Source organism: Elephantulus edwardii, unplaced genomic scaffold (assembly GCF_000299155.1).
Source record: "Elephantulus edwardii isolate Elephantulus edwardi_28Jun2011 unplaced genomic scaffold, EleEdw1.0 scaffold00019, whole genome shotgun sequence".
NCBI classification, from domain to species: domain Eukaryota; kingdom Metazoa; phylum Chordata; class Mammalia; order Macroscelidea; family Macroscelididae; genus Elephantulus; species Elephantulus edwardii.
Window position 1 is genome coordinate 27,467,144 of NW_006399769.1, and position 21,229 is coordinate 27,488,372.

Sequence of the window (21,229 nt, forward strand, 5' to 3'; positions counted from 1 at the left end):
AAAAAAAAGAATATACACAAATGTTAACAAAACAGGACAGTATAATTATGGATCTCTATATATTTAATCATTCATTGTTGTTAGATGCCATCAAGCTGACTCCAATTCTCAACGATATTATAATTCAGTAGAAAGTTTTCTCTATCATACACATCATCCTCACAATTACTGCCATACTGAAGCCGACTTTTTTCAGTTACATGCCAGTCCACCTCATTGAGGATCTTCTTGTCTTTCACTAACCCTCTACTTTTTCATAATTTTTAACTTTACAAAGAATGGGACTTCCTGACAACATGCCCAAAGTACATGAGAAGTTTCACCAACCCTGTCTCTAAGGGGTTTCCTAGTTATACTACCAATTTACTTACCTGTACATGTTCCAACTTCTACAAGCAAATACTACTTAGCAGCCACTATATTTACTAAACTCTTTTACATGATATATACCTTTTTACAAAGTAATAAACATCTAAAATAATGAAGATTCATGGGTTAGTAAAATGTTTAGTGAAGATTATATATTGTTTTGATGAAATCTACTAATATCACAGTATTTTTAGTTCTGAGATAGCACTATAATAAAAAATAAAAATCAGAAAATTCTAATTTGACATGGTATAAAATACAAATGCCTATAAGTAAGGCATTTACAAAAAAAATATAAATCCACTAAAACGTTATGTCATAAACAACCACCCTAAAACAAATTCTCTTAAACACATTCAGATCCATTACACTTTGCCCTCTAAACTGGAATTAGGCAAAAACAATTAATTCCAAGGCAAAGGATGCTGCTAATTACCTTAAACTTCTTAGCTAAGTTTTCATATCTCCAGTAATTGATTGTTGTCATATAATTAGATATTATAAGACACTTTACAAAATTCAACACCCGTTCCTGCTTAAGACATTCACCAAAATTGGGATAGAAGGGAATTTCTTTCACATAGTAAAAAGTGTATATACAAAGCCAATAAGAACCAGTATCAGTCTCAACAGGGAAAGGCTAAACATTTTGCCCACTGTCACTACTTCTATTCAATACTGTATTAGAAGCACTTGCTAGGACAATATCAAAAGAGAAGGAAATTAAAAAGTCATGCAGATTAGCAAAGAAACAGTCAAATTGTCACTATATGCAGATGATGTAATAGTGTACACAGAAAACCCAAAGGGCTCAATAAAACTGTTAGACCTAGTGGACTAATTTAGTAGGGTGACAGGATACAAGATCAATATTCAAATGTCAATGGGATTCCTCTACAGTAACAAAAATAACTCAGAGAAGGAAACCAAGAATGCAATACATTTACAATAACCAACCACAAATTGAGATACTTGGGAATGAACCTCATTAGAGACATATTAAAAAGTATACACAAACACCTACAGAACTTTTCTACGAGAAACAATAAAACACCTAAATAAATGGAAAAATATTCCGTTTATAGATAGGAAGTCAATATAGTGAAAATGACAATCCTACAAAAAGTAATCTACATGTTCAATGCAATCCCAATACAGGTGACTTCATTTTATAAGAATGAAGAAATGAAAGTTGTTGAGTTTATCTGGAGAGGAAAGAGATCTATCTCCAATATGCAAAGCACCTCTGAAGAACAAAAATGAAGTGGGAGGCATAGCACTCCCTGACCTCAAAACCTACACAGTGGTAGTAACCAAAATATCATGGTTCTGGTACAATGACATGCACAGAGACCACTGGAACAGAAGTGAAAACCCCAAAATGGACCTCAATTTCTATGGTCAATTGATACTCGACAAGGAAATAAAAACCTATCAAGTGGGGAAATGAGAACCTCTTCAACAAATAGTGTGACAAAACTGGACATCTGCAGAAAGTTGAAACAGGATCCACATCTCACACCATACACAAAAATCAACTCAACATGGATAGGAGACCTGGGATGAGAGCCCAAACCATAAAGTTCATAAGAAACAAACTAGGACCATGCTTAGAAGGCTTGGTCTACAATACAAAGAGGCTAGCAAGTAAATACAGCCAGAAATGCACTATCTGGAGAGGATAACTGATGACTGGGACTTTCTAAAGATTAAATCCCCATGCTCATCCAAAATTTTTTCCAAGACAGTGAAGAGAAAAACCTACTGGGGGGGGGGGGACATCTGACAATACCATCTGAGACATGTCTCATAACAAAAGTTTGCAGAATGCTATTGGGCCTCCAGAAGAAAAAGACTGACAACCCAATTTCAAAATGGGCAAAAGACATGAAACGATAGGATGACCAACAGCTATATGAAGAAATGCTCAAAATCACTAGCAATAAGGGAGATGCAAAATAAGTAAACTAAAATTCATTTTTTTTTAAAAAGAAAGAAATGCAAATCAAAACCACAATGAAATATCATCTCATGCCAGTAACAGTGGCAAAGTTTACCAGGGCAAAAATCCCTGCTGAACAATAAATGTTGAAGAGGATGTGGAGAGGTGGGAACTCTTATACACTGTCAGTCGGATTGTAAAATGCTACAAACACTGTGGAAGGCAATTTGGTGTTTCCTCTAAAAGGTGAACCCAGAAACTCCATTATGACCTGGCTATTCTACTCCTAGAAATATACACTAAGGAAATTAGAAACTGAGACACACATGGATACTTGTACATCAATGTTCATAGCAGCATTATTCACCATCACAAGAACATAGAAACAGTCCAAATGTCCAATCACAACTGAATGCATTGAGAAACTATGGTACATTCACATGATGGAATACTATGCAATACTTAGGAACAATTTTTAAAAATACTGCACAATTAGGGAGAGACTGTAGAGCACTATGCTGAGTGAACTAACACAGTCTCATAAGGACAAAAAGCACATAGACCTTTACTGTAAAAATAGAAGGATAAATAGTAAAACATCTATGCAGAGCCAAGGGAATAAAGGGCAGAAGCACAGAGGTGAAGATAGTTGAAGAAGGAAACGGGAAAGATCTGGCTGGGACCTGTTTGAGAATGTTTGTATGAAACACAATATAAATGAAGAAGTGTGTGACATACAACAATATAAACTTTGTAAGCAAACAAGTTTTTTTAATAAAAGAACCAAAGCTGTTACCAAGAAGAACAAGACTGAGGAAGCCCTCCCACCTTAAATAATGAGTATTTCAGTAATAAAATCCCACTAGTGAAATTGTAAAATAAAATAATAAATTGTAAACGATTGTAAAATAAAATCATAAATCACTAAACACAGTGTAACACCAAATACACATTGCTGTTGTGCACCACAGAGTTGGAATCAACCCATAGCTGACCCTTTGGGGGGATTTTAAGAGGCAGTTAATCACACAGAAAGAGACTGCCCATCCTTCTCCCGTGGACCAGCTGGTAGCCTTGAACTGCATGCCTTTGGGACTGCAGCACAGCTTCTTGCCAGTAGGCCACCAGAGCTCCCAAGTACTTATTAGTAAGATAAGAAAACTCTGTGATTTCTTCTGTATCCTCAGTATCAGAACATGTGATAGGCTCCATTTGACACTGTTACTGTTAGAATATTTAAAGTGGTATCTACTACTGCTTAACACAAGGCATAGTCTTTATTGATACCTTTATCAATGTGCCTCAGTGCTCCAGACCCCTAATCCTGCACCACCAGGGCTCCTGTAAAGATCTTTAGTTAACAGGGAGTGGCGAGGAAAGGGTTATACTTTGATTCTCCTAAACCTGGAGAATCATAATGCAACCCAAAACCAAGAACCCACCAGAAACACCAAAAGAGAATCCAGGCAGCCAAAATGTGTTCATTGCTGAATAGTAGTACTATTTTAAATAATCAGGTGTTCTTCTTTGGCCTCAAGTTATTTCAGTATTCATCAATACTTTCATAATATGAATAGCTTATGAAAATGAGAAACTATATAGTTCAATTGCTTTGTAAATCTCTTTGAAAAGATTATTAAATTCTGATCTGAGGGTTTCATTTCATTATTTAGATTTCTATTTTCAATCTGTTATGATTTTTTGTGGCACGAACAAAAACGAAAGTATATTTTTCAGAATATAGCATTTGAATGAAAATTTAACAAAAGTAGTTTCTACACACACTACTAAAATTCACATACCTATCTCCTTCCAATTTTGGTATATCTGAACAACTAGAGGAGTCTTCCAGCCATGCCAAAGTTGGTCTCCTTGAATCAGCTCCTGAGTTTGGTTCTCCAGAAAGGAGAAGCTGTTGTACAATTACTGGATCATATGCATTAATTTCAAACTTTAAGTGCACCTATACAAATAGAAAGTACATGTTTATATCTATTTTTTTTCCCAACCATTAATCCAGTGTTTCAAAATTAAAATGTACCTTCATTAGCTTTGAAACATCCCATATGCAGATTTTTCCTCTTTTAGTTGCAGCAGCTAGAAAATGAGGACAACTCCCTGACCCAAAACAGGATATTCTGTCAGTCCCATCTGTACAAGGAAACTGTGCGGGACTTGTTGCAAGAGTCACTGACAATGGAACATTCTGTGTGTGCTCGCCTTTCACAAATGGACAGTTTGGGGAATGTCTCTCATGTTCAGACCTTTACAAATATTAAGAAAGAAAAGTTTATCAAACAACAATGTACACATGAAAATACCAACTTTTTTTTTCTTTTCAAAGCATTACTTAGTGTTTTTCTCTTAAAGAATGACATTCAGAATTATTTCTTCAAGACCATGTTAACATTTTTCTTCCCCTAACGCTTTCAAGCATTCATCTTCAAAGCTTTAACTGATTATAAATAAAGCCAGTATCAGATGAAATTTAGAAATATGTGTTAAAACTTAATTTACGGGGGAAAAAAACCAAAAACGGAAAAAAAACCTTAATTTACGGTATATTAACATACTGATAAACTTGATTAAGTTTCTTCACTAGTTTCCTTTAACTTTTCATTAATAATTATATTGTTTTACTTTCAAATTTCCCATATACATCACTGGGCACAAACCACATTTAAAAGAAATATAGTAAATGTCACCATTATCACAAAATAAAGTGATCTCTAAGTATGGACAAAATGACCTAGATTAAGACACAGAAACAAGGGACTCAACCAGACAAAAAACTTCTGAACAAAATTTCATTTTAAATTACCTTAGAAAGATAAAGTTCATAAACTGTATACTCTTACATTTTAGATTCATTTACTAGAAACCATTAATTTTTTTTTAAAAATTTTTTTTATTATTTTTTGTGTGTGTACTGTCAAATCAGATCTGACTGGTACAGGAGGAGATTGCCCCTCCTTCTCCAGCAGAGTATCTGGTGGATTTGAACCGCATACCTCTCGGACTGCAGTAGAAACCATTACTATTTTCAAGAAAAATAAAACACTAAGACCTCATATCAACACTGGTAAATGACTTTAAGAATTTCCTCAAATATTAAAGTAGGATCAATTTTAATATCTAAAAATTATGTGTCAAATTATGTGACTCCTTTATTACTTTCTAGTTATTATTTTTTTACTTTGTTTAGATTTAATTACAGTGCATTATATGAAATGTCAGATCTTTGTTAGCAAAAAAAGAAACTTTTTATACTCAATTTTCTATTTCAATAGCAAAAATAAGGAAAGAAAATTATACTGACAAAAAACTTGTTTTGTTACTTCTAAGGAAGTACATATTTCTAGCACACCACAATCCTCAACTTAAAAAAAAAAAAGAAGAATCGCTGTTGTTAAAAAGATTTCAATCTTCTAAGTATAGCAAAGAGATGTGATACGGAGTTTTAAAGGCTGTGACACTTCAGAAGAGCTAGGCCTTTCTTCTGTGCTGCCTTTGGGTGGATTTTAATCCATCATTTTTCAGTTAGAAGTTGAGCACTTAAGTGGGACTTCTCAACATCCATTCTAGACCATTTGTAGTATGTAGTTACCTATGAATTCCTTTACATAATATCATACAACATATGGAGAATCCCTCTCAGCTATCTCTTAGTGTTGTCTCATTTTCATTTTCATGAGCTTTAACTTTTAAATAAAAAATTTATTTCCAATACTTGTATGTAACGATTATAAAAAAATTTATTTCCAATAATTGACTATTGTAAAAAAAAAATTTATTTACCATAGTTACATGTTACATTACTATAAAGGTTCTTTTATTCACAATAGTTGCATGTGATTATAAAGACATTTCAACTATACACTCAACCTCAAAACCTACTACCCCACATTCAGGTAAAACTGTAAGTTTTAAAATAGTTTTTATGTTATATACATGTTTACACACAAAGAAAATAAAAGGATTTTATTTTAAACCAACAGTATCATTGTATATATGTTTCTACAAGTACTTTCTTAATGCAATAAATACCTAATACCATTAATATAATAGTATTAAAAGAAATGTAAGCAAGGATGGCAGTTTAAAGACTTTTAAGTTGTAGCTAATCCAAGCCAAAGTATTTTCAAGTACTTCCTACACATTTGAAGGCTGATCAATGAACAAGGAGGACCTAAGAAGAAACGATCCCTCTGAACTGTGGTACTATTTAATAGTACTGAATACACCAAAGACTGTCAAAAGGACAAATATGTCTTAGAAGAAGTGCAGCAAGGGTGTTCCTTAAAAGCAAATCTGGTGAGAATTCATCTCACATACTCCAGGCATACCAGCAAGGCATACCTTGGGGGGAAAAGACATAATGCTTAGAAAAACAGAAGGTCAACTGAAAAGACGAAGACCCTCACTGAGACAGATAGGCATAAAGATCAGGAAAAAAGACTTGGACTTAAGTGCAACAGAGCTTGTGAGGATGATGTTTTGATCTGTTATACATAGAGTCACTATCAGGTAGAGCCAACTAACAGGAACTAACAACAGTAACTATTAATATATTAAATGAATCCTCCATATTTTTATTGAGATATGACCCTCAAAAAAAGCATTTACAATGCATCCAGATTTTAATACAGTTATCATACTCCCAAAAGCCACATATCTCGCATCTCTAGCAGTTCAAATATACTGACAGGAATGAGGAAGAAAGATGGCCATTTCTTTGCATTGTGATTTATATACCTCAGAAATCCCAAAGAAAGGTGTTAGTGAGTCACAATCAACTCAATGACAGTGAGTATACATTTTGATCAACATTTGCATGCCTCCTTATGAAGAAGGTAATTCACTCTTTTAAGCAGAAAAGTACAAGTGGAACTGATAAGTAATAGAATGTAATTTCTCCCCCTAATATATCACTCCAAGTTAACTCTCCCCCACTTGAACCACCACTTTAAGAGAGTTTCATTTCTTCCATTAAAGAGTTTAGGAAAAAATAAAAATTACGTATATTGTGCTTATGGGATAAAATTTTATATAAATATTTGTTATTATTAATACCATTTCTATTAATAGGGTCACACAGTACTTATTTATAAAAATGAGGTTTCAACATACCATCTTAAATGGTTAACCAAGTTCTAAAATTCACCAAGGGCACTGCCAGTGAAGGGACACTGACTCATGGTGACCCTCCACTAGACTGCTATGGCTAAAAATCTTAAGCGTAGGCAGCAGTCATCTTACTCCCACGGAACATCTAGAAGATTCAAACTGTCAGCTTTTCAGTTAGTAGGCCAACATTTAACGTAGTACATCATGAAAGTGTCGCAAAATTTTACTACAGAATCCTAAAATTACCACAGTAAATTAAAAAACATTACCAAATAAAAAACCAAACCCACTGACAAAGAATTGATTCTGACCCACAATGATCCTACAGACAGAGAAGTGCCTCATAGTGTTTCCAACACTGTAAGACTCTACAGGAGCAAACTGCCTCAGTTTTTTCTACTATAGAATCCTAAAATTACTTCAAGACTAGAAACAGAAGTTAACAGGCTCTTTTCCAGGGACTCTCCTTTAATACCTTACCCTTTAAGCATAAGCTAAGCTGCTGGAAGAAGTCATACTCGAGTTCATTTTACCACCGTCTCTGCTTTTCAGTTACTCTGGTTATACTCTTAGGCACTTCTTTTTCTGTACAGACTTTACAAAGCCATGGCCTTTACAGACTCAGGTATACCACCAAGTGATGTGACAGTACAGTCAGCAATGCCACCTCCTTTTTGGGCAAAGACAGAAACACAGGTGCCAAAACAGTAGTATTCTCATTGCAGTTCTGCAATGCTTAAAAGCAGGGCAAATATGTCTGTGGGCCAGGACACTCAGGTGTCTAACTGCAGGATGCCATGCAATCATCTAGGAGCCCGTCCAACTTCTGCCTGGCTGCTGCATGTAGTTCAGAAGCCATCTAGTCCAGAAGCCTAGACTCAAAAGTTGCAGCCACAGTTCCCTGAGGCTCCTGTAACTTGTGGTTCTACTCTTTACATTTTGCCTGGCGTAATGGTGTACTAAGAAAAGAAATGGAAAGAAATGCCCTCGGTGTCCCAGCCCTGGCTCACGTCCTCGCAGATCCCTTAGACTATTTCATCCCTTTCCCAAGCAGGTTCTCAGAGACAAGCTGGTCTTACCTGCAGCTGGCCAGAGAAGGCAGCAACAGTCAGCCGGGATTCAGCTGAGCGCTGACCTAAGGCTACTAATGCTACACTGCAGAGCAACCCCTTAGCCAGCGTACTAGGAATCTCACGACCCACAGACACAAGCATTTGCACAAGGTTCATATCACCTAACACTTTATTTCCAAAAAGTTATGGACATTAACCAATGCATACCTGTGTTATCTAGATCAAACAAATAAAATTTGTATTTACAGGACCAACTTAGCCTCATATATCCAGAAAAAAACAAAACTCACCAAGGTTCATCAGTAGGTTCCCAACAAACAAGACATACACTACACGTAAAACACATGGCTCTATCATCTCCTGATGATGCTGGCTGCAAAATTACAAAAAAAAAGAAACAAAAATCAATAAATCAATACTAATAGTATTAATAGATTTAAAATAAAACTCTATAAAGTACTCATAATTTTAGGTCAATTGCAAGATTGAGGGGAAAGCATACGCCTGTATGGTTCCAACAAGACAATAAAACCATAATTTGTATATGAATTGGCTTCTTTTTATCTAAAAAAAAACATTTAATCATGCATAATGACTAAATTTTTAAAGAATGTCTTTAGTTAATAAATACTCATTAAGGAACTAAAATTGTCAGGGAAAATGGTACAAATTGGATTCTTAATCTGAAAAACAATTTCAGTGAATCTAATACTAGCCATTCTCCATACTCTACTCTCTTTAACAAGAAATCTGACAAACTCCAAATTAAATACTCAAATAAATACATGTGATATAAATTAAGATACTGTGAACACTCAAAAATATTTAATAAGCAATCACTCTTCAGAGGTTTTTAGGACAGTAATTTCACTGAAAATTTACTGGAATTCTCAAGTTAGAGGAACTTGCTTTATTTAAGTGGATAGAAGTGGCTGTTGTTTCATTTTGAATGACAGCAACCCTTGATCACAAAGAACCATCCAAAAGCATTTCCAAAACTAAAATCATTATAGGAAGGAACTCTGACAGTGTAGTGGATTTCATACAGTGCTGCTAAGCAAAAGGCAGCAGCGTGAATCCATCAGCAGTTTCTTGGAAGAAAAAGATGGGTAGTTTGCCCATGTAGACATTCATTTCCAGCCTTAGAAACCCAGTAAGTCCACTACGCCTCGGGATAAATTTGACAACAGTGAGTAATCTTTACAGGAGCAAATGAACAAGTCTTTTTCTCTTGCACAGCAGCTGGTAGGTTCAAACCTCTAGGTCGCCAGCTGAGCAGTTAAGCAGTTACCAATGCTCCTCGACTGGCATGCAAGTATTAGATTTCTTCATTTCTTTAACAGGAAGGTAAAAGAGAGGTAAGTCAATCTGTATTATGTAGCTGAAGTTTCCTAGTAATTACTGTAATAAGCCTATGTCTAACCTCAGCTTTCTCCACTTCCCTCCACAACTCAGTAAAGATTTCCCTAAGATACCACTCTCTGGTCTAGTCTTCCTGTCATGCAAGTTCTTACATTTTACATTTTCCTCTTTTCCTACATAAAATTTAAGACTTCTTTTACTTGGCTAGTTCTTCCCTTTTACATGCAATTTCTTAATTAATTTCTTAATTAATTTCTAAATACATGTATATTCAGATTACCCTTTCTCACCTGAATACTGCTTTTCTAGATATCTATATTGTTGGTACCAGCAGCCAGGAAATTAAAAGACTAATTGCATTGGGAATGTCTGCTGTCAAAAACCTCTTTCCAAAGTACTGAAGAGAAACAATGTCAATCTGGAGACTAAAGTGCAGTGGATATAGGCCATGATCGGATCATGCTACTTGCTACGGATCAGAAAGGTGGACCACGACTAGGGATGACTTTGAGCTGTCGTGCTGGAGAAGAGTACTGATTATACTGCTAGGTGAACCAACAAGTTCGTCCTGGAGCGAGTGAAGCCAGGCTGCTCCTTGGAGGCAAGGATTCATCTGACATACTCTTAGAGAGGGACATCATGCTTCTGAGGGTGGAGGGACAGTGCAGGAGAGGAAGACCCTTGATGAGGTGGGCTGAGTTTCTGGGGTAATGGGGAGAGATGTTTTGGAGACAATAAGATTGGCACAGGATAGAGCAGGATTTAGGGCCGTGGTGCACAGGGTCACTATGAGTCACAGGCAACTCGATGGCACATAACAACAACATATTGTTAAGTGATGTCAAGTCATTTTCAAATAATCACCATAACATAGGACAGAGTAAAACTATTGCACAAGGTTTTCTTGGCTATACTTTTTACAAAACCATCTTCTTTCTCCCATGAAGCTATTAGTTGAACTACTAATCTTTCGGACAGGCAAACACTTAACTATTGGTGCCACCTGGGCTCCTTATCTAATATGAAATAATCTTATATTCCAACTAAAATTAACATTTCAAGACCAATTGCTACTGTTATGTGTTAATTTTATTTGCATTACCTAAATATTTATTAAAAAACTGAAAATAAATTATATCCAGAGGATACTTTTCAAAAGCACACTGATGAATTCCGCCTATTTCATGAAATAGGTAAAAAAATGTTAAAAACAAACACATCTTCTCAAAGAAAATATCTAGTGGTAAGTATTAAATGACTTAGTTGTTAACTACTTACAAACAGGTGGGGTTTTTTTTCTTTTACTACATAAGAAATTGCTAGTCAGTATTATAAGGGCTAAGAACAAAGCCAAACAAAACACAATGTGGTGCACACACACACAGAGGCAAATTCCAAGAGATAATGTAAGTTATTTTTCAAAATATTAAAATGTTGATCTTACACCTATAAAACCATACGAAAATTTTTTACAAATCTATTTTTACCTGATGATAAAATCCAGCTTGAGCCATGGGATCTGGTTGTGCCCACCTATAGCCTACATGAGGCCATGAGGTAAAGGTTTCCCGTCTGTTAGCTTCACTATACATCAATGATCTAAAAGTAAACATAGTTTATATAACCTAAGTGTAGTGAAATTTTAATCTAATACTTAAGAAAATTAGCTAGTTATTAACAAAAATTGAAGTCTACTAGCCAAGCTCAAAATTAATATTTTTGTTTACTTTCAAGTAAAAAAATAATCATATTTCACTTTTCAAAGAGAAAAGCGAACTGAAGGGGGAAGGGTGGGCAGGGAGGAAACTGTGAAACAATGAATGAATGGAAATTTTTTTAAAAAGTAATTATATTCAGGAATTTTCCTTAAACAGGCTAAGGAAAAAGAAAATGTGATTGATAACTACAATGGATGAGCAACTCCAAGAGTATATTAAATTAACCAGCATTGCACAATCACCAGGCAGAGAACTGAAAATCTGGATATGTAAAAGCTAAAGGCTGTATGCTTTTTTATCTCGTGCCAACATTTGCATAATATGACAAAACCACAACCAAATGAATCTTTTAATCATATTGTGAAAGTATTTTCTAGTTTTAAAAAGAAAAGTTGGAAATAAGAGCTTTTTGTTAACTGGAGAAATCTTTTGTCCAGGACTTTGCTTTCTCCAAGTTACTACCCAAAAATGAAATATTCATATATGTTTTTATATGAAAAAACTGACTCTTGAATAGAGTACTAGCATAATCATTAAGGACCATATGAAAAGCTTAAAAGGCTTCAAGTAAGAAAGAACTGCTAAGCAAACTGGTAAATTTCTTCACATAAAACAAGAACATAAAAAGTCTAAGAAAAATTTAAATCATTTTCTTAAATTATTAGAAAATTTCTATCAAGTTCAATAATATTGAGTATTTTCAAACTGTATCTCAAAGACCGGAATATTTCCTTAGGAGAAAAATTAATTGCTATGCTTATAATTTTAATCAGTTTCCAGCAAGTCAATCCAACTCACAGTAACCTCACGTTTCAGGGTGCATCTGTGCTTCTCAGGGTTGTCCATGCCTGGTTTTTGGAAGCAGACTGTCAGGCCTTTCTGAACCATCTGGTTAGCAGCTGAGCACAATGTTCACACCACCCTGAGACTTCTCTAAAAATTATAGGCTAATCCAAATATTTACCAAGTAAGCAGTAAATAGGAATTTTCAAAACGGGGTTTTATGATCTCTTTAACTATATTACTAATAATTTAATAATGGGCATTGTATTTGCTCAATAATTTGATATGAGAATCTCAATAGTTTCCAAAAGTATTTTAGTAATTTTTTTAATCATAGTAAAATTTAACAATTATTCTTGGCAACTCAAGTTCTCACTGTCATCTCTTTTTAAAGTAAAGTACATACCTGTCTACAGAACGGCCTGGACCCACTCCAAGTTCTGGACGTGCACTAGGTAAGAGGTAAGACAATCTGTCCATCACTGAGGATGCCACAGGTAAGGCAGCAACATTTTGATTGATTTTCTTGAGTTCATTTACAATGGCACTGGCAATGGACTTCAACACATGATGGGGAAGATGAAATGTAACTGTGGCCCACTGAAAGAAAATGGTGGTATAAGCACCAGAAAACTTGACAGTTATAACAAAAGCTTAATTTAAGTATTATCAAATAAAGGACTAGTTAGTTATCAACTTCTCAAAACTGTTTGCTCCATTAGTTCGTCTTTAAAGAACTCGTGGTTATGTAAAAAGGGAAAATGAAATAATCTACCTTGAGAAAGGATTCTTTATATCCTATCCATTTTTAAGGAAATGAAAAGCATGTCATGTTTCACATTCCTCCAGCAAATACACAATGTTAATACAAAAACTAACTAGTCAAATATCTCAAGTCATAAGACTATATTTGTATAATTAATCATTACTGAGATATATGAAGATTTAACTACTTAATGGATGCTTATGTTATTGTCTCATCATAATCCAAAACAGTAACTAAAACACAGGCATTGTAGGCACACAGACCTGGATTCCAAACCCAGCTTCACCACCATCTATGTGACCTTGATCAAATTAATCTCAGTTTCATTATTCTGTAACATGAGGAAAACAAAGTTTCTATTCAGAGTATTCCTATGAGAATTCAAGTGCAGTGTTTAATAATATTAAAATTTGTAATCGTAACTTTTTCATGATAATAATCATGGCAATGGGCTGTAAGAATGCTAAATATTATTCTCCAGAGAAATAAATCTATAATTTACTCTTCATATCCTGACCCCCTGTGAACAGTATTCCACCATCAGAAACTGACATACTTCCCCCAAAGAATACATGTATGCAAGGATACAACGAGGAAGCTATGTAATGATTTCCCATAAACTGATAAAGCAATTAACTGTAAAAGGATAAAAGATGCAATATAATACTCCTTAATATGATAGGGAGCTCTGATGGCACAGCCTAAAGAAAGCTGTGCTGCTAACAAAAGCTATGCATCTCAGGCAGTTCAAGCCTATTAGAGGTTCCTAATGAAAAAGATGAAGTACATTCATATCCATCTACTTCACAGATAGACCCACTCTCACTTTCCCAGAGTGTTTCTTTATCTTAATAAACTTTCTGCTGTAAACTTTCTTCTGCATCAATAAACTATGTCTTTATTTAAAAAAAGAAAGAGAGAAAGAAAAAGATGTGCAGTTCTTGCTACCTGTTGCAATTTACAGCCTCAGAAGTAACCCTCTGCAGGGACTAATCCCATCACAAACCTCAATTGATTTAGAAGAGTTTCCCTAGGTTGTGGTCTATAACACCTCTCACAACATAAAAAAGGGAGGAAAGTGAGCCAGAGAAGGTTGGGGGAAGTCTCAGTACAACCAAAATTAACTATTAGGATTACAGTAAATCCTTTAGACACCCAGGAAGGAGGCACCTCTGAGAGGGTATTTCCCTTTAAGATAACTCTAGTGGTCTCTCAAAGTGCACAGGAAGTCATGCTGCCATTCCAAAGGCAGAGGGGAAAGGATGGGCAATCTCAACTAATGTACAGAGTCAGCTATGGGTCGGTTCTGACTCTACAGTACACAAGATAACTTGATAAATTATTCTTAGTTATATAAGGAGGGAGGACTCAACGTATGTGGTCAGAAACATGACCTGAGGAGGGGAGAAAAAAAGATCCAAAACTTTCTCACCTAGTTTCTAGATCTAACCTGTTCATAGAGCCAGAGACATTAGGTTGAAAGGGAGGCTAAATCCCCTTAAGAAAGGTCTCTAAACAATGTCTAAATGATAAACTGTACTATATATTATAAATCATATACAAGCCCTTCCCAAGGTACTTGTAGAGTTTTATTACTGTAGCCAAGAACTTAAGAAATGCAACTATTTAGCACAAAGTTGTCTGACAGAGGGTTCTGTGGATCCATGGACCTGTCCTATAGTACTTTCCCACTTCCTGAATGTTCATGTGGAAAAGATGTAGTAAAAGCAAGTAAAATCCTCACGCTGGCTCTTTTATTCTCTTTGAGGATCATCAAGGTAAAATAGGTCAAGCAGAAGCCCCAGAAGTTTCCTATCCTGTCAGCATATCAAACAATAACATATTCTGTGTCAATATCTAAAGTGAAAGATACTTTATGAGCCTTAACAGACAGGATGACCAAATTATCTTATCTTCAAACAAGTGGCTTACTTACCAATGCAGATGATAAACGGATGTTGGATAGTAACTGAAGAGAGGTTTATTATAAATTGTCAAGTGGTGGCTCTAAGTGCAGCTTCTGTTCCAGATATGATGTCTTTACTGAAGCAAAACAACAAATCTCCTGCTATCTCAAATGTACTTAAACCTCTATCAAATACTTTTTTCTCTGATTTTTCAAGGATTACCCCAAGTAGTCTGCTTTTACCTGGAAGAATAACAATAATCTTCATGGTCTCCACCTAATGCTCTTAACCTAACCTAGTCTCCAGTGATCATATTCATCCTGCAGACTGCCTGCTGGTCTACCACGTAGTCAGCATCATACTAACTGATACAGATGAGAAAGCACTAACATGAGCAAGTAAGAAGGATCAACAATCCCTCCATAAACTCATAATCCTGCGATCTCTGGTAAAGAATTCTGACCAGCTGAGGACAAAGAAAATATAGAATAAGCAGTGGAAGAAGAAAGGAGAACTATAGCATCCCTTCTTATTTCAAAAAATCATATACAGATTGCTAAAGATACAGATCACAATAGACATAAAAAGTCATACAGACCAGTGAGACCAGATGAACTAGATGGTGTCCCTACCACTGTCAACAGCTCTGATAGGTTTTAAAACAGCAAGTCCTGGAGAGAACATAAATATAATTACAGCCGGTTTTACTGACCTGACACAGAAAGAGAATCCTCAAGACAAGAGACTTTATTCATCTACCCTTTGAGGCTGGAACTAAATTCATTCCTGTGGCACAATTTTGGCCAAATAATAAGTATATCTTTAAAGTGAACATTTACACCAAAGAGACAGCCAGCATTAAGGGAGTTCTGGTGGCATAGTCTGTTGGGAGCTGTGTGCCAACCCAAAGGACACACATCTCTGGCAGTTTGAATCTAAGGGAGAAAGATGAACAATCACTTTTTATGCAATTTAACCTCAAAACATCGGCTGGAACGTCAGCTAAGATTCCATTCTGACTTGACAACAAGGACTAAGTGAGTGATAGTAACACCAGGGAGATATTTAGCATTTAGAACATGCAATGGGACATTTAAAACAGCCTGGGACCAGGATAAAACTCAAGAAGGATGGAGAGGTGAAGCAAGAACCTTCATTACAGGGTGTGATAAGACAGAGACATCAGTGTGATAAGGAGAAAGAGGTGCTCCTTTCCAGTAAAAAATCTTCATTCTGGTGGCAGCAGATCTAGGCTTCAGATCTTCATTCTTCTTGTATTGTCGGGACCAATCTTACAGGTCTTTCTTCATAGTACTCGCACCTGTCAAACAACTAGTACTCCTTCAGAGATTTCAATCTCAGCTCCCACAAGCTCATCCCTGAGCTCCTGAAGTACTAACTGGACAGCATCCCACCCCCCATCCACTCCTCTACTCTACCTACTCACCCAACAAATACCTGCAGAAGTTTGTGTTCCATCTCCATAGGGCTCAACCTCTACACTTGTAGGTCTTGATAACCCCCACCTCTTCTCTTTAATCTTTTAGACACAGATTATAGATGCAGTTCCTAGCTCTTTTTATTACTACAGTCCCTACCAAATAAATAAATGAGGTAATGCCATCAAGTTGATTCCAAGCCATGGTGACCTTATCAGGTTTCCCAGAGAGTAAAATTTTACAGGAGAAGAATGTCTCCTCTTTCTACCGTACAGTGGCTGCTGGATTCAAAGTGACTTTTCAGTTAGTCATATTTCAGGTAATGTACTATGCCACCAGGACTGCTTACACATTCCCTAAATCAATACTGGTTACAGAAAATACTTTTGTTGAAATTTATAATAAAGCTTTCATTTTCCTAATGAAGAGTACCAAGCAATAAAATTAATAAATTTATAAGGTATAATTAAATACATGTATTAAGAAGAATATGAGTCTTCTACAAGATTTATAAATCTGCTGGCAGGGACCTCTCCAGAGTAGTGAGGAGCAACAATGTCAGTCAGTCTAGAGACTACTGTGCACTTGATCCAAGCCATCGTCTTCACAATCACTTGCTATGCATCAGAGAGCTGGACAATGATTAAGGATAAAAGAAGAAGAGCTGATGCCTTTGAGTTGTGGCCTGAAGAAAAGTACTGCATATATGTGGTCTGCTAGAAGAATAAACAGGTTCGTTTAGAAGAGAGTGAAACCAGGCTGCTCCTTGGAGGCAAGGATTCTGAAGCTGTCTGACATACTTTGGGCATGTTGCAAGAAGGGACCCAGTATAGCACAAGAGAGGAAGACCCTGGATGAAATAGATTGACTCAGTAATGGGGTAATGGGGATAGGTGTGTCAGAGACAGTGAGGTTGGCTCAAGACAGAGTAGGATTGAGAGCTTTTGTATATAGGGTCTCTATGAGTTACAAGTGAACTCTATGGCACTTACAAATATTTTATATCATATATTATGAATATGATATACACACACACACACATACAGCTGTTGTGTACTGTAGTCAAAACCAACCCATCATTGACCCTCCAACAGGTGTTCAGAGACTGTTAATCACACAGGGACCTCTCCAGAGTGCTAAAAAGCAAAGATGTCCTCTGCTGGAGAAGGAGGGGCAATATCCTCCTGTACCAGTCAGATCCGATTTGACAGTACACACACACACACACAAAATAATAAAATTTTAAAAAACAACACAAAGATGTCATCAAAAGACCCTGGATGAGATGAACTGATATGGCAATGGGGGTTGGAATTAGTAAGACTGGCTCAGAACAAGGCAAGGTTCGGAGCTGCTGTAAATAGGATTACTAAGAGTCACAGGTGACTTGATGGCACATAACAACAATAATGGGCAATGTACTGAATGATCTGGAAAGGACCAAAAGAAGATGGAGGGAAATACAGAGTCACTATAGCAGACAGAACTGAACTGACACTGAAAAAGTTCAGGAAGAACTACATAAACAGGAATCAATGGTAACAAAGGAGGAAGTGGAAGTTCCATTGATGGTACTGGCAAAAAATAAGGCCCTAGGAATCAATGGGATACCAAATGACTTGTTTCAATTAACTGATGCAGCCTTGGATATGCTCACCAATCTGTGCCAGGAAATTTGGAAGAGAGGTGCCTGGCCAACTGACAGGGAGAAGTCCATATCTATTCCCATTCCCAAGAAAGGAGATCCAATTGAATGTGGAAACTATCAAACAAAATCATTAATATCACATGCAAGCAAAAGACTGCTGAAGATTATTCAGAAATGGATGAACAGTACATAGATAGAGAAATGCCAGAAGTTCAAGCAGGATTTAGAAGATACTGTGGTACCAGGGATATCTTTGCTGATGTCAGAAGGATACTGGCTGAAAGTAAGGAATACCAGAAGAATGTCTATTTGTGGTTTACTGACTATGCAAAGGCATTTGGCTGGGTGGATCATAACAAGTTTTGGCTAACACTGAGAAGCATGGGAATTCCAGAGCACTTGATTGTGCTCACGTGGAACCTATACCTAGACCAGGTGACTGTTGTGTGAAAAGAGCAAGGGAACACTGCATGGTTTTAAATTGAGAAGGGAGTGTATCACGGTTGTATTCTCTCTCCATACCTATTCCATCTGAATGCTAGGCAAATTACCCAAGAAGCTGTACTCTATGAAGAGGAATGTAGCATCAGTATTGGAAGGAATCTTATCAATAACCTGCCTTATGCAGAAGACACAACATTTCTACAACTAGTCATGCACAAATAATGATGATTTCAAAGAAAAGTAAATAATTTTTAATAACACATTCCATTTTTCATCCAAGCTCAAAAGCCAACAGAGAAAACTCCTTCATTAGCCTCTCAACCAAAGTTGAGCAATAAAACACTAACGAAGGTTCTCAGAAGCCTTGCTATTGTTGCTGTCAAATCAATTACAGCTTATGGTGACTCTATGCATGTAGAGTAGAAATGATGTTTAAGACTTTTCAAGGTTACAACTTTTCAAAAGTAGATCACCAGGCCTATCTTCTGAGGCACTTCTAGGCATGTCTGAACTGATAATCCTTCAGGTAGTAGCAAAGCGCTTGACCTTTTGTGCATCCCAGGGAATCCTACAGAAGCCTCAGGAGTACATCAAGAAAAATTAATTTCCACATTTAAACTTTAGTGAAGATCTTTCAACTTTGAGATAATTTAAAAGCAAAACATCTCTGTATTTGGGGTTTGTTCTGTTTTCATCTCTGTGTTTTTAAAAGAAAAAAAACTCTAAAATAAAAAGTTTTCAGGAAGAGTTGAAAGAATAGAACAAGAAAGGTAAAAGGATGAAGGTATTCTATTATAATGCCAAAACAAGATGATTTTTAAAACATTTACCTTAGCAACTTTGTGGTTTGCTGCGGTCTCATGAGATGTATTTTTTAAACCATCTTTCAGCTGTGTGATGAACAAATCATAACCTTCTGTACTAGAAATATCTACCTTTTCTAAACATGCAGATAAAAGCTGCTGTGCCTACAAAAGAAAAAGAGTACCAAAACGTAAATATACCAAATAAAGCTGAAATTCAGACATTTTTATTTGTAATGAATCTGACAAGTATTATGGTAAAACTTAGCTACTTTGGGAAAAAAGCTGATTAATCAGTAACAATTTAAAATATTTTTATAGAGATAAATGAGATAAGGCATACATGTATCACTGTTGTTGTTGCTGTTGACTGCCATCAAGTAGACCAGGACTCACAGCGACCCTATGAACAAAAGACCTGACGTCTTTCTATAACTATAGTCATTTCTCAAAGTTCACAGAGTTTCCAGAGGCATGTTGTAGCATATAATCAAGTTTTAATACACAAAAGCTATTATAAATCAAATCAAGAAAAAAAAATAATGAACAACTATAGGCAAAATGAAAAAAGGTAAAATTCTAATAAATGTAAAGCTGTAAGTTACAAGAGCTAAAAAATAATGCAAGGTGGACTCACTAAGTCAACAGGTAAAAAAAATTTTTAAGTCCTTTGTAATGTTAACTACACATTAAATATGAGCCACCTTAACAGAAACATATTGTTAGTAAAAGAAAAAATTAATAAAAACTGATCAAACTAAGTTTAGATCTCATACTTTTAAAATATCTCAAGGATGGAAATATAATATTTAGAATTGTGATTATTTAGATGCAAAGATAGAATATCAGCAAGGCAGAGAAAAATAGGGGGAAAGACACAGAATACTCAACCAGAATTTCAGTCAGTATGGTGGAAATATACTAATTTGAGAGTTTTGCCGAAATAAATGTCCAACATATAGTTGTAATTTGTAGTTCTTTTACAACTTGCCCATCACTTGTTATTTTTTAATATAGAAGATAGCCATAATTAAGATATCACTTGATCTATCCTTCTTCAAGTAAGTGAGGAAAAACGTTTAATACAGCAGAAAGGATTTATTCTCTAGCCAAACATTCCAGACATGCACCCAAATATGCTGTTATGTGCCTTTAGGTCGTCTTCACATTCACTTAAAAATGTCTACTCTGCTTTTGAATAATAAATTTTCAACAACAGGTTTTCAATATAAATATATAACAAAATAAGTCAGACCAAGGAATTGGTATCTTTGAATTAGGTTATTACAAGAGTGCTAAATGTTCCATAGAACAAACAAATCAGGTTTTTTTAAAAAGTGCAGCTAGAAGTATACTGATGGTGAGACTTCATCTCATGGAGTTTTGGCATGTTGTCAAGACAGGTCAGTCATATAGAAAGGACATCAAAAAAGCAGAGAGCCTGTGAAGACTTTCAATGAGACAGACTGACACAGTTACAGCAACAATGGACTTGAGCACTGCAAGAGAGTGTGAATATGGCACAGAACTGAGCAGGGTTCCTGCGTTGTACAAAGTCATAATTTGTAGGTGACTGCAAACTGGAAGTGACATGATGACACCTATATTAATTGTGCTATCATATTGAATGTAAAACCTAAATAGATAAAGATTGCTATCTTAATAAAAATGTACAAAGAGAAAAAATACTTCAATGTATTGCATTTAGAGTTTATATACTAACAATTTTTTACCCTGGAAATAAGAAACTGCAATACTGATTTTATCAACTAACAACTAAGTATAACAAACCTCGACCTAGCAACAGTGTAATGAAAAGTTAACAATAAAGCAAAATATGTATAACAT

General features: G+C 35.6%; 1 protein-coding gene across 1 annotated transcript in view; it reads right to left on the reverse strand.

Moving 5' to 3' along the window:
• Positions 1-21,229, reverse strand: part of BIRC6 (baculoviral IAP repeat containing 6) — a 281,200-nt gene that overhangs the window by 214,870 nt on the left and 45,101 nt on the right. The window contains exons 3-8 of the mRNA XM_006882363.1: positions 19,409-19,546; positions 12,781-12,974; positions 11,361-11,472; positions 8,802-8,884; positions 4,353-4,575; positions 4,114-4,274 (exon numbers count right to left, since the gene is read on the reverse strand). Of these exons, the coding sequence (XP_006882425.1) occupies positions 4,114-4,274; positions 4,353-4,575; positions 8,802-8,884; positions 11,361-11,472; positions 12,781-12,974; positions 19,409-19,546 (911 nt within the window). The remainder of the gene's footprint in view (positions 1-4,113; positions 4,275-4,352; positions 4,576-8,801; positions 8,885-11,360; positions 11,473-12,780; positions 12,975-19,408; positions 19,547-21,229) is intronic.